Below are 12,558 nucleotides of genomic sequence, written 5' to 3'. Positions count from 1 at the left end.
CAATACTTCTGCACTTTTACTCAAGTGTATTTTGAATTCCTGACTTCTACAGTATTAGTACAGCATTGACACTTTTTCTGAAGTAAAGACATTTAGTACTTTTTTCATGCAGACATGCACCACACAGACAGTGTGTTTCTGTGTCATTTTGTCTGAACGTTTGTATCATTTGTATCATGTGATTTCAGACCAGCAATCCCCCTTACTGTTTTGATCCTGATAATGTTTGTGTCATTTCATGTGATTTCAGACCAGCAATCCCCCTTACTGTTTTGATCCTGATAATGTTTGTGTCATTTCATGTGATTTCAGACCAGCAACCCTCCTTACTGTTTGTATAATTTCATGTGATTTCAGACCAGCAACCCTCCTTACTGTTTGTGTCATTTCATGTGATTTCAGACCAGCAACCCTCCTTACTGTTTGTGTCATTTCATGTGATTTCAGACCAACAACCCTCCTTACTGTTTGTATCATTTCATGTGATTTCAGACCAGCAACCCTCCTTACTGTTTGTGTCATTTCATGTGATTTCAGACCAGCAACCCTCCTTACTGTTTGTGTCATTTCATGTGATTTCAGACCAGCAACCCTCCTTACTGTTTGTATAATTTCATGTGATTTCAGACCAGCAACCCTCCTTACTGTTTGTATAATTTCATGTGATTTCAGACCAGCAACCCTCCTTACTGTTTGTATCATTTCATGTGATTTCAGACCAGCAACCCTCCTTACTGTTTGTGTCATTTCATGTGATTTCAGACCAGCAACCCTCCTTACTGTTTGTGTCATTTCATGTGATTTCAGACCAGCAACCCTCCTTACTGTTTGTATCATTTCATGTGATTTCAGACCAGCAACCCTCCTTACTGTTTGTGTCATTTCATGTGATTTCAGACCAGCAACCCTCCTTACTGTTTCGATCCTGACATTGTGTGGCAGGTACAGTAAACCGACTCTCTCCTCCGTCTGTCTCTCTGTACATTTAACTCTGGACCGTGTACATTTAACTCTGGACCGTGTACAAATGAGACCGCCGAGGGTACATTATAACACCTTCTCTTCACAGTTCTTATACTGTGTTTATTTGCTACGTACTTTGACTCAAAGTAGCAAATAGAGTGCATGCACTTTGTTGATATGGTCTATATTCCTCCTCCCAACTCTTATTTAACATGAATGTTAAATAGAAGTACAAGCAGTGGTGGAAAAAGAACACTTACTGTTTTACTCAAGTATCAATACTGCAATGTACAGTATTAATAATGTACTGTATGTGATACAAGTATAAAAGTCTGGACTATTTTGGGATCTTTCTGATTACTATCGAGTTCTCGTGTAGCCAAAAGATCCGTGATCTCTCGCCTACCCATATATATATATATATATATATATATATATATATATATATATATATATATATATAGCCTCCCTGTGGAGAGAAATCAGCAGCCGCCACTGATCTAAATTCAATAAATATAGGCTAAAACTGGATTATGCAATAAAGAAAAGAAATCCCTTTAGGGCAAGAAATCCCTTTAGGGCAGTCCCTCCTGTTGGGACAGCAATGTAACATGTTTTCAAAGCGCGGGGGGTGGGGCCTTGGTAGCCCATACATCCAAACAGAAAGGCCTAATCTGATTGCATTGCATGACGCTAAACTCACTTTGCCACTCACTTTATGCATTTGAGCATATACCCTCTGTACCACTGGTTCTCAACCTGTGGGGGGTCCCCAGTTCGAATATGATAATTGTTTGGGGGTTGAGAACCACGATGCTATACGTATCATTGAGTGAGTTTAGATGCCCATGCAGTACCTACTGTACGTATCTGCCTAAATCTGTGGAGCGGTGCTCTTGGAGGAAGGAGAAGGCTGTGCTGTGCTTAACCCATTTTTGACCTGAGATCAGATTCTAAAAATTTCTTCTACATCCTGACAGTTTTCTGAAAAAGCTATGTTTCTATGTCAGTCATTCTTCGATTTGTCAAAAATAGCAGACCTACAAGCTCGTAGCGCGCCACTCGGTGGCGCGCTATGAGCTTGTAGATCTGCTATTTTTCAATGGCTAAAGCATATCATAATGCTAACACCAACAAGGGTTCCCGCCAAAAATGGGTTAACCCATTCTGGGCGGGAACCCTTTTTGGTGTTACACCTCTTCTGGACGGGAACCCCTTGAATATTGATTGATTTGAATATTTAGTTCGACAATATATAAATGCAAACGGCACAATGTACAGTCAAGCATTTTGTCCAAAAGGATTTCACCAAAGAAAGACCTTGTGGTCTTGTTTCCACCCGGGTCCTATAGGCCTATCTCACAGCCCCCTTTCCACACCCACTTCCGGTAGATAGTGGTGTCATTTAAATTAGGCATTACCACTTTTTTTCTCTGGAGAAGTACATTTCCTAATGTTAAAATGTCAAAGACCGACAATAATATGAAGAAAACACAATGGTATAACAACTCAAATAAGTAGAATAAACCTTACCTTTACAAAACGGTAGTTTGTGGCTTGTGAAAATACCTCTTTTAACATGGAAGCCTATGGACCGCAAAAAAAATAACACCACTATCAACAAAAGGGGGCGTAAAAAGGGGGCGGGGAAATGCTGTGAGATAGGCCTATAGGGGTGCTTGTTGCTATGTACAGTATATTGGCAGCATTTAATTTTTGTGATTTAGATTTTTGAACATTTTCTGAAAACTTAGGTCAGTATTTAGAAGGTGTTTTTAGAATCGGAATAGTCCAAAATGGGTTAATGTGACACCTCAGCTGTGGCTGCGCCCAGGGTACCCCTCCATGGTTTTGTCTATTGGTTCGCATAGAGACAAAGCCGGATGCACCGGCGGTGGATTCGAATCCCCAGACCACCGCGGAGGTGGTGGGCTGGCAATTTAACCACTGCGAGCGCATGTGGGTTTTGCCCGTGCCTTGCGGTGGGCTGCTGCAAGCCAGGGCAATGGCATGGTTATCTGCACACGAACATACAGAAGATATTGTATTTATCAATAGGAGGAGTGCGGTAGAAAATGTAATAATTGTGCATGTGAGTGACTGTGTGTGGGGGTGTGTGCGCTTGTGCAAAGCTTTGGACAGGGTTGCTGGCTGCTGCATGTGCATGTGCATTCCACAAAATCGTCTGTCGGGTGGAAACTGTTTTCAGGATTCAAATTCAAAGCATCAAAAGTACGAGATCTACAAGCTCGTGCCAAGTTTCGAGCTTGTGGATCCGTTACTTTTCATGCTTTTGTGTGTAACACAGTAGTATGATCAAGTACTGCATTATTTTATTTACCACAAAAACACCAAAAGTTAAAATATGGAGAGACGAGACGGTATGTGTGCGTCCGTGCGTCCGCGCATGTGCTCGGGGTCGGTTATGCGTGTGTCCATGCGCATCCATGCATGCGTGACGTCTGTGCATGCCTGCACGTGCGTGAATGAGTGTGTGTGTGTGTGTGTGTGTGTGTTTGCGCACGTGCCTATCCACGCACGCACAACTGTGTATAGCAGGGGTTCGCCAAATTATTTTGGGGGGTCCCCAAATAATAATAATAAAAAAACATTTTTTTTTTTTTTCAACTGAATGGCTGGAAAATGGAAATGAAGAGTTTACATATAGTACACATAGTACATGCATACACCTTCCCTAATGATTATATCTGGTATATTTATGGTGTATTGTCTATATTATTAAGGTTATTGTAGCAGTCAATTTATATTGGGGTCAGGAGGGGGCGGGGCGGGGGTCCCGATACATTGCCAAAGCATTTTCGGGGGTCCCCGGCCAAAAAAGTTGAGAACCCCTGGTGTATAGGATGGTATATATATATATATATATATATATATATATATATATATATATATATATATATATATACACATCGTCGCGTCGCAGAGACTGGTCTGATGTCAAGGGGATGTAATGGAGGTCAGATGCTCGCATGTTGCCTGTGGTTTTCTACTGATGGCATCATGCAATCTGCTTCCATTTATTCAATTACCTTTTCTCTCCCCGTCCAAGGTTTACCGTTTAACGTATGTCTTATTCCATGGAGCTTAACCCGCTCTGGGCGGGAACCCTGTTTGGTGTTAGCATTATGTTATGCTTTAGCTATTGAAAAATAGCAGATCTACAAGCTCATAGCGCGCCACCGAGTGGCGCGCTACGAGCTTGTAGGTCTGCTATTTTTTAAAAATCGAAGAACGACTGACATAGAAACATAGCTTTTTCAGAAAACTGTCAGGATGTAGAAGACATTTTTAGAATCTGATCTCAGGTCAAAATGGGTTAACAACCCCGGGACACGTCTGTCTGCGACAGAGCCTTCCATTCCCTCATAAATACTGCGTAGGAAAGTTATCGAGGCTTCGTCAGGACTCCACCTGTGTGGATGTTTCCCCCATAATATCGTTCCCTGCTTCCCACACCACACACACACACACACACACACACGTTCCACTGTGGGCTTCCTTCCCACAGCAGCCCGTCCGTGGTGGTGGTGGTGGTGGTGGTGGTGTGGCTTTTGAACCTACGTCCAAGACACTGAGGTATAACGATTCGGGTGCCAACCGGAGTTCTAACGCAGCCCCCGTCAACGTCGGGGCCATTTCGCCGGTCTTCTGGTGTTTCATTTTTCCAGAATGTCAAGTCTCAAACTGGAACTGATTGTCGTTCCCCTGTTCGCCTTTCATCTACTGTCAAAGTGCTGGCTTGGCTTTTGTGTTTTCTCTTTTTTTTTCGTCGACGCAACCGAGATTCCATCGCTGGAGCGATCTTTTTCCAGCTTCTCCTCCTCCTCCTCCTCTTTTCTCTGTCTTTGGTCCTGTTTTTCTTGCATGCAGTTGTATCCTGTCAGAACTGTTCTGAAGTTCAATGTCGGTTCAACATCTCTCCTGTCATTTGGAAAAGAGAAATAAGTCGACTGTTACGATGAGTCCCTGGTTTCAAACCGGAATGGTGTCAAAAAAGGTCTGATTTAAAGCACATGAAACCCTAGTGTCTCTGCTATTCTGGTCGTGTCATAATTGAACTTTGGTTAAAATACCAGCTCACAATGTGTCGTTTGTGAGCTTCTAGAATAGACTACAGTATCTTCGCTTTTTGATGTACACTGAAGTAGGGTTTAAAGGGATAGTTCACCATAAAACGAGTACTTATTTTCTATCGATTACCCACCCAATGAAGCCTTGAATTATTTTTTTGTTTTTGTGGCATTCCTAAGCCAATAATTTGATTACCAGCAGTGTATCCAGTTACTAATATCACTGTGTGGATGTTAGTCTCGTCCCTCTCAGTGTTTTTCTGCAATGTCTCGCCCCATATTTGCATACTGGACCCTGATTGGTTATAGCCTGGTTCCAGACGAATCTGGTTGGCTCGTCACCACTTCGGCCGTGAATTCCTCCCACAATTGAGAGTGGCCAGACTTAATCTGCCTGGGGCAATATGCATTGCAAAGGCAGATGAAGGCTGGCTATGCGAGGCTAGTATCCAGTAGGAGACTCAAAAGAGACTCTTTGAGTAGATACACTCATTGCTTTATTCACTGCATCATAAAATCGAGTACCACAGACGAAAAACAGTCTAAGTCCAAATTTCATTCTGACCCCTCCACGAAAAGGCCTCGTTGTCCTGAACCCCTATCTATCATTTATACATTATGGATCAATAGTGTGGACTTAGACTGTTTTTCGTCTGTGGCATTCAATTATTGGCTTAGGAATGAGACAAAAACTGAAAAAAATCTCCATGAATTCCAGGCTCCATGGTGTGGGTAATTGATGGAAAAAGTCATTTTGGTGGTGAACTATCCCTTTTTAAATTTAAGTGGATAAACTTGAACCCTAGTGTAGGGCATTCACTTCTAGTCATTTTTACTAGTTGACTAGTTGCCTAGTTTACTAGTCGACTAGTTGTTTAACTACCTATTATGTAAAAAATTAAATAAATTAAAAAAATAAACTTTTTTTTCCTTTTTTTTTAAATAAATATTTGTACATTGAAAAACTGTACATGGTGACTATAACTATAATCTACATGATCTTGAGGCCTACAAAATCGGGAAAAAAATAAAAAATACATTTTCTTTTCTTCTTCAACTAGTCAACTAGTACCAACAAGGTCGACTAGTGGATTTACTAGTCGACTAGTAAACTAGTCGACTAGTTGCTTAATGCCCTACCCTAGTGTAGTAGTGTCCCAATGCTCTGCTAATTTTGGCTAATTTTGTGTAGCGCAAACACGGTACACAGTAAACCTAGTACAGAGCTCTGGGGAGATCTGCTGCTAGCATGTCTGTTATCTTCATAATCATAATGCTGTCTATCTTGAAACGGAGTCTGGCATAAATGTCAACGTCATAATTGTAGCGAGTGTAATCTCTCTTGCAAAATGCGTTGGTGAGGATGCGGTCGTTTGTTAACTTGAATTAATTTGTCAATTAAATCAATATGGTCTGCCATGTTAACACATTATGTGCCCTTTTAATCTTTCAAAATGGCGACCCAGAGTGCCCACTTTTAGACCCACTTTTTGACATTTAAAAAAAAAGAAAACGTCCTGGGCACTACATGCGGTAATTCCTAGGACGTCTGTGGACATCTTGGGCACAAAATATGTTAATAGTTAGTTAGGGTACTCCTAGAACTTAGTGCTGCCAAAAGGCTTGTGTAAATATTTAGTTATTACTTAGAGATACGTTACAACAAATTTGTCTGGTGCAACAGCTTACATTTTAGTAATGCATAAGTCTTGACGTAAAAGCCATTTACGCTATAACTAGGCTTTGTTTGAACTTACATTCTGGTGGTACAACCCCTTACTGGACACTAAGATATCATCCTGTTGCCTGCCTACTGTCACTATATGGATGCAGGACACTAAGATATCATCCCTGTTGCCTGCTTATTGTCACCATACGGGTGCAGGACACTAAGATATCATCCCTGGAGAGGAACATCCGAGACCTGGAGGACGAGATCCAGATGCTGAAGACCAGCGGTACACTGGTGCACCCCGAGGACGCCGAGCACAAGCAGGTGGAGGTCTACAAGAGCCACTCTAAGTTCATGAAGACCAAGGTAGAACCCTGTTTCTTCATTCTATCTGAAGAACGCCCCTCTCTCTCCCCCTCCGTCACCCTCTGCATGACTACGGCGATGCAATGATGCCACTGGACCGTTGCATCGTTGCTGCCCACCGAGAAGCGAGCATGCGGTGGCGTGGGGGGCTCTGTGTGTTGAGCACAAACTGCATGCCGTGGGATATGATGTGTCCTTCTTAGGGTTGGGATCCCCAATTGCATGTGAGGAACCGGATCCAGCATGTGAGGAACCGGAATTGGTTCCATCACATTTGGAACCGTTGCCGTTCTTATCCCACTGTCAGAGCTGGTATGTGGACATCACGTGCCTGCTATGCAATTACAATGCTGGTTGTACCGGTATTGTAATAGAGGGTATGCGTGTGACATCATCATCATACTCAGAAGTTATGCGGGAACGCCTACTGAGTGGCAAAAAAACTACTTTCTGGCCTTGACAGCCCATTCATCCAAACAGAAAAGTCCTATCTGATTGCATTATACAATGTTAAAACTCACTTTGCCACTCACTTTCCTTCCATCCATCTTCAACCGCTTATCCGTAGTCGGGTCGCGGGGGCAACATCTCCACCAGAGAGCTCCAGACTTCCCTCTCCAGAGCAACATTAATAACTTCCTCCTGAGGGATCCTGAGGCATTCCAAGGCCAGTGAGGCGATGTGATCTCTCCATCTGCGCCTTGGTCTGCCCCGGGGTCTCCTCCCACTCCCAGTGGGACGTGCCTCGAGGACCTCCCTAGGGAGACGCTCTAGAGCCGCCCTAACCAGATGCCCGAACCACCTAAGCTGGCTCCTCACATTGCCACTCGATTTGACACTCACTGTATGCATGCGCGTACGCTCTATTGTATACATTTCATGGACCACCATAACCATTGTACGCTCTCAGACTTACAGACCTGTTAGGGTCCATTTGGAACCCCCTATAAGAATCGTTAAAGGGAACCGTTAACGAATCGGACCATTAAAAGGGAGTTGTTAAGGAACTGGAATCGTTTAAAATCCTCAAGGATCCCAACCCTACTCCATCCTCCAGGAAACATCCCCCTCAAACGAACTCTCCGTCATTTTAAAACGACTCCTTGCATGCTTTATACAGATGTGCCATTCCAACTCTTCACGCTTTCCTGGTCTTCTCCTGAAGGTTTTCTGAAAATCCATGTTTTCCCCAGTACATGTTTTAATATTCACCGATTAGTCTTGCTACTGAAAAGAAGTGTCCAGCAGAGGAACTCTATCTATTGGGGGAAATCTGAATAGAATTAACATATAACACCTTGGCCATGCGCCCCTTTCTCACTGACAGTTCTGTTTCTGACAATGCACTGACAATCTACTGACTTGTTCTGTTTCTGACAATGCACTGACAATCTACTGACTGTTCTGTTTCTGACAACGCACTGACAATCTACTGACTGTTCTGTTTCTGACAATGCACTGACTCTACTGACAGTTCTGTTTCTGACAACGCACTGACAATCTACTGACTGTTCTGTTTCTGACAATGCACTGACAATCTACTGACTGTTCTGTTTCTGACAATGCACTGACAATCTACTGACTTGTTCTGTTTCTGACAATGCACTGACAATACTGACTTGTTCTGTTTCTGACAATGCACTGACAATCTACTGACTGTTCTGTTTCTGACAATGCACTGACAATCTACTGACTTGTTCTGTTTCTGACAATGCACTGACAATCTACTGACTGGTTCTGTTTATGACAATGCACTGACAATCTACTGACTTGTTCTGTTTCTGACAATGCACTGACAATCTACTGACTGCTTCTGTTGCTGACAATGCACTGACAATCTACTGACTTGCCAATGGCAGGACATGTGAAGTTCTCAAACGACACATCTAAAGAATAGGCCTAATTTATACTCCGTAGTATGACGGTGTAAATAATGGGACACAATGTTCAGATTGTATCGGTCATTTTTTTGGCAAGCGGCCTCCTGTGTCATTGGGGGGGGGTATGAAATAAGCTTTACTCCATGGATTTATTTAGCCTGAACATGAGCCTAAATACATGAGCCTAAATACATGTTTGCACCTTCTTATCTCCTTAGCACTTAGCAAGCTTAGCTTTTTCGATATCAAATGACACTGATCATGCGCTGTATCGCTTCTTTGACCTCATGCCATCTGGACAAACATACAGAACCTTAGTGTGGAAAAAGGGTCTGTTTTAGTTTTGTCCCGTCAGCCATCACGGCATTAAACAATCTGTCCCGCCGATAGGATGCTTCTGTGTACAGGGGGAACCTCATGTTTATGTATTGTTCTGGTGATATCTTGTGTTGTTTTGTTGTGGGCGTTTGACAAGACAAATATCCCTTCGGGGACATTACAAATGTATTATTTGTGACGATTTAGCTTCCCACTACAGTTGATCCTGTCGGAGCCTCACGCTCGTCGCCCTGACGGAACAAACGCTCGACTCTTATCGACTTCTACAGCCGTTACGTGACGTGTTTACTGTCCTGCTTTTAGCCTGTATGCAGGAAGCACTTCACACGGCCTGGCTCAAGTTACTGTGTCCTAGAGTTTATACTGGTTTATTCATAGGCGCATGCACACACACACACACACACGCACACACACACACACACACACACACACACACACACACACACACACACACACACACACACACACACACACACACACACGAATAGGTGTGTGTGTGTGTGTGTGTGTTTGCGTGTGTGTGTGTGTGTGTGTGTGTGTGTGTGTGTGTGTGTCAGCGGTCCACGTTTTAAAAATGAAGTCTTGGGTTTCACGGAGGTTGGGTTGGGGCCGTGAGTGTCAGTGATGGCTGGGGTTAGATGAGTACTAGCGCTCCATGTGAAAAACGCTCCCCTTCGGTCATTAATGGTGCTCTTTGTAGGCTCCATTTGTCAATGTATTGGGGGGGGGGGGGGGGGGTGGACGCTGGGGAGGGTAGTTTCTGATGCACTCATAAGGGATGTTTCTTTTTTTTATGTTTTTATGAATGGGCCCCTGACAGATGAGCGCGAGCTTACAACAGCAGGGGGAAGGAGTTCTCTCCTCACCCCTCTCTGCACAGGGCCAGGGCCCTGCCATGATCTATACATCAAGGTGACGGCCCGGCCCGGCCCGGCCGGCCGGCCTCTCCCATCCCAGGCCTCCCTCCCGTCTTTCTATAGAATACCGTCGCCGTCGGTGCAGGAACCTTGTATCTCCACTTCTCCATGTTGGCACTTTTTGTGTGTTTTTCCCCATACAATGTATGCCCTACTTGATCATACCACCGCGTCACACGGTAGCATTACAAGTAGCAGAGGCGTGACGCGTGCTTTCTTGTGCTATTTCTGAATTGGAATCATGTGAACAGTAACGGTTTTGGACATATGAGGTTTCCACCCGACTGACTGTATACAGTTGCACAGACAGCTCAGACCAAATACATGCAGAAGCCTTTAACGCACGCACGCACGCACGCACGCACAAGGGGTACATGACCTACAGAAAGGTCTCGGGTAGCCAAATTCTTTTGTTTCTTTTCATTGACCTATATCTCACGCACACACACACACATGCTGTCCTGGCGGGGTCTGTCAGCAGCAGGGTCAACTGGTGGTGAGGGGAGGTTTTTGATAAGAGGAACCAGGAGGACAGAGTACAGGTTCTCTGGTTTCCAGCCCGGCCCCGGGGGGGCTTTGATCTGCTCTGACACCACAACCTGGGGCTCCTCCTGGGAATAGAAACGCTCTGCTGTAGGCACATAAAAACCTCTTATCTCCATATTTTATCTTTTTCTTTTCCCCGGAAATCAACGCCCTACTTGATCGTCCTGCAATCGTCACACAGCGAGGCATCAACAGGACATTTACAAGCTGGAAACGTGGCACGCATCGACGTGTTTTGAGCTTGTAGGTCTATTTACTTAAAAAAACAAAAAAAAATCTGAAATGTAATGTAATGAGGTTTCCGCCCGGCAGGGTTGACAGGACATATGGGCCGTGTCTATACCTTGTGTGTGGCTTCCATGTGCATAGACGTAGAAAGGCTCTGGGGCGTGTGTATCTCCATAGACATAGAAAGATAGACGCCTCCTTCGGCTCTGGGGAGTGTGCATCTCCATAGATGTAGAAAGGTAGACGCCTCCTTCGGCTCTGGGGAGTGTGCATCTCCATAGAGGTAGAAAGATAGACGCCTCCTTCGGCTCTGGGGAGTGTGCATCTCCATAGATGTAGAAAGGTAGACGCCTCCTTCGGCTCTGGGGAGTGTGTATCTCCATAGAGGTAGAAAGGTAGACGACTCCTTCGGCTCTGGGGAGTGTGTATCTCCATAGATGTAGAAAGGTAGACGCCTCCTTCGGTTCTGGGGAGTGTGTATCTCGAGAGGAGGCAACATGGAGTCAAGCTTTTGCGGAAGCAACGCCGTGCGTCCAAGGAACGTATTGTTGCGTCACGGAAGGGGACGTTCGGTAGGCCAATCGGAGGCAATGTAAATGTTTGTTTTCTCATGCCAATAAAGCTCGTTTGGATTGAATTGAAGTCCCGGAAAAGACGCTTCCAGACTTCCGCTCGATCGTCCGCTGGACACACATGGCGTGACGTCATATTGTAGTTTTTCGGTGGTCACTTTATCACCTAAAACTGGAGTATGAATAGGCCTTTACATACCCGTAAGGGTCCATTCGGGGGGGGGGAGACTGATATTTTTTCTGTAATTAATTAATCTCAATTAACGCGTTAAAGTCCCAGCCCTCTCCAATTGTTTATATTGTGTTTAGTTTCCAAGATGGCCGCAGCACCAGGAGGGAGTGGTGCGGAGGTGAGCGGGTGGGGTTGACATATGCCCTTACTGGGCTGCGTTCACACATTCAAGACACCTGTCTTGTGTCTGTGTTTAATGGCTGCTCCAATGCATTAACAATGGAATGGCCATATGGTTTGACCAAACATTTTGTTTGATGGGGGGGAGGGGGGCAGAACACATCCATCAAAGCTGTGTTCAGACACAAGTCAGGTGTCAGACACAAGGCAAGTGTCTTGAATGCAGCTCAGTAAGGACATATGTCGACCCCGCCCGCTCACCTCCGCCCCACCCCCTCCTGGTGCTGTGGCCATCTTGGAAACTAAACAAAATATAAACAGTGGGAGAGGGGTGGGGCCGAGAAAGGCCCTTATTGCGTTATTTTGGTTATGGGTGGTAATGGCCAACTTTGAAGGATCGTGTGTGTCCTATAGGTGATCCTAGTAGCAGCGGCTGGACGTAGCGCGTGGAAGGAACACGTTATTCCAACCAGTTCCTTTCCCCTCCGATCAGCACCCTGGGTGGACAGGGAGGGGGAGGCAGTTTTTGAGACCAGGATTACTGCATGCATGTTTTCGTGGGGTACCTACCCTAGGGGACACGGGGGAATGCCATTAGGGTACCATTTCGCCTCTAGTGACTACAATCGAAT

General features: G+C 44.7%; 1 protein-coding gene across 1 annotated transcript in view; it reads left to right on the top strand.

Annotated features, from left to right (window-relative positions):
• Window positions 1–12,558, top strand: part of LOC306933488 (ERC protein 2-like) — a gene marked incomplete at its 3' end in the record, with an annotated part of 259,097 nt that overhangs the window by 51,212 nt on the left and 195,327 nt on the right. The window contains exon 8 of the mRNA XM_079515739.1: window positions 6,940–7,092. Coding sequence (XP_079371865.1) covers window positions 6,940–7,092 — 153 coding nt within the window. The remainder of the gene's footprint in view (window positions 1–6,939; window positions 7,093–12,558) is intronic.

This window comes from Electrona antarctica (assembly GCF_951216825.1).
Source record: "Electrona antarctica genome assembly, chromosome: 2".
Taxonomy (NCBI): Eukaryota; Metazoa; Chordata; class Actinopteri; order Myctophiformes; family Myctophidae; genus Electrona; species Electrona antarctica.
This window is presented reverse-complemented; position numbering and strand designations above follow the sequence as displayed.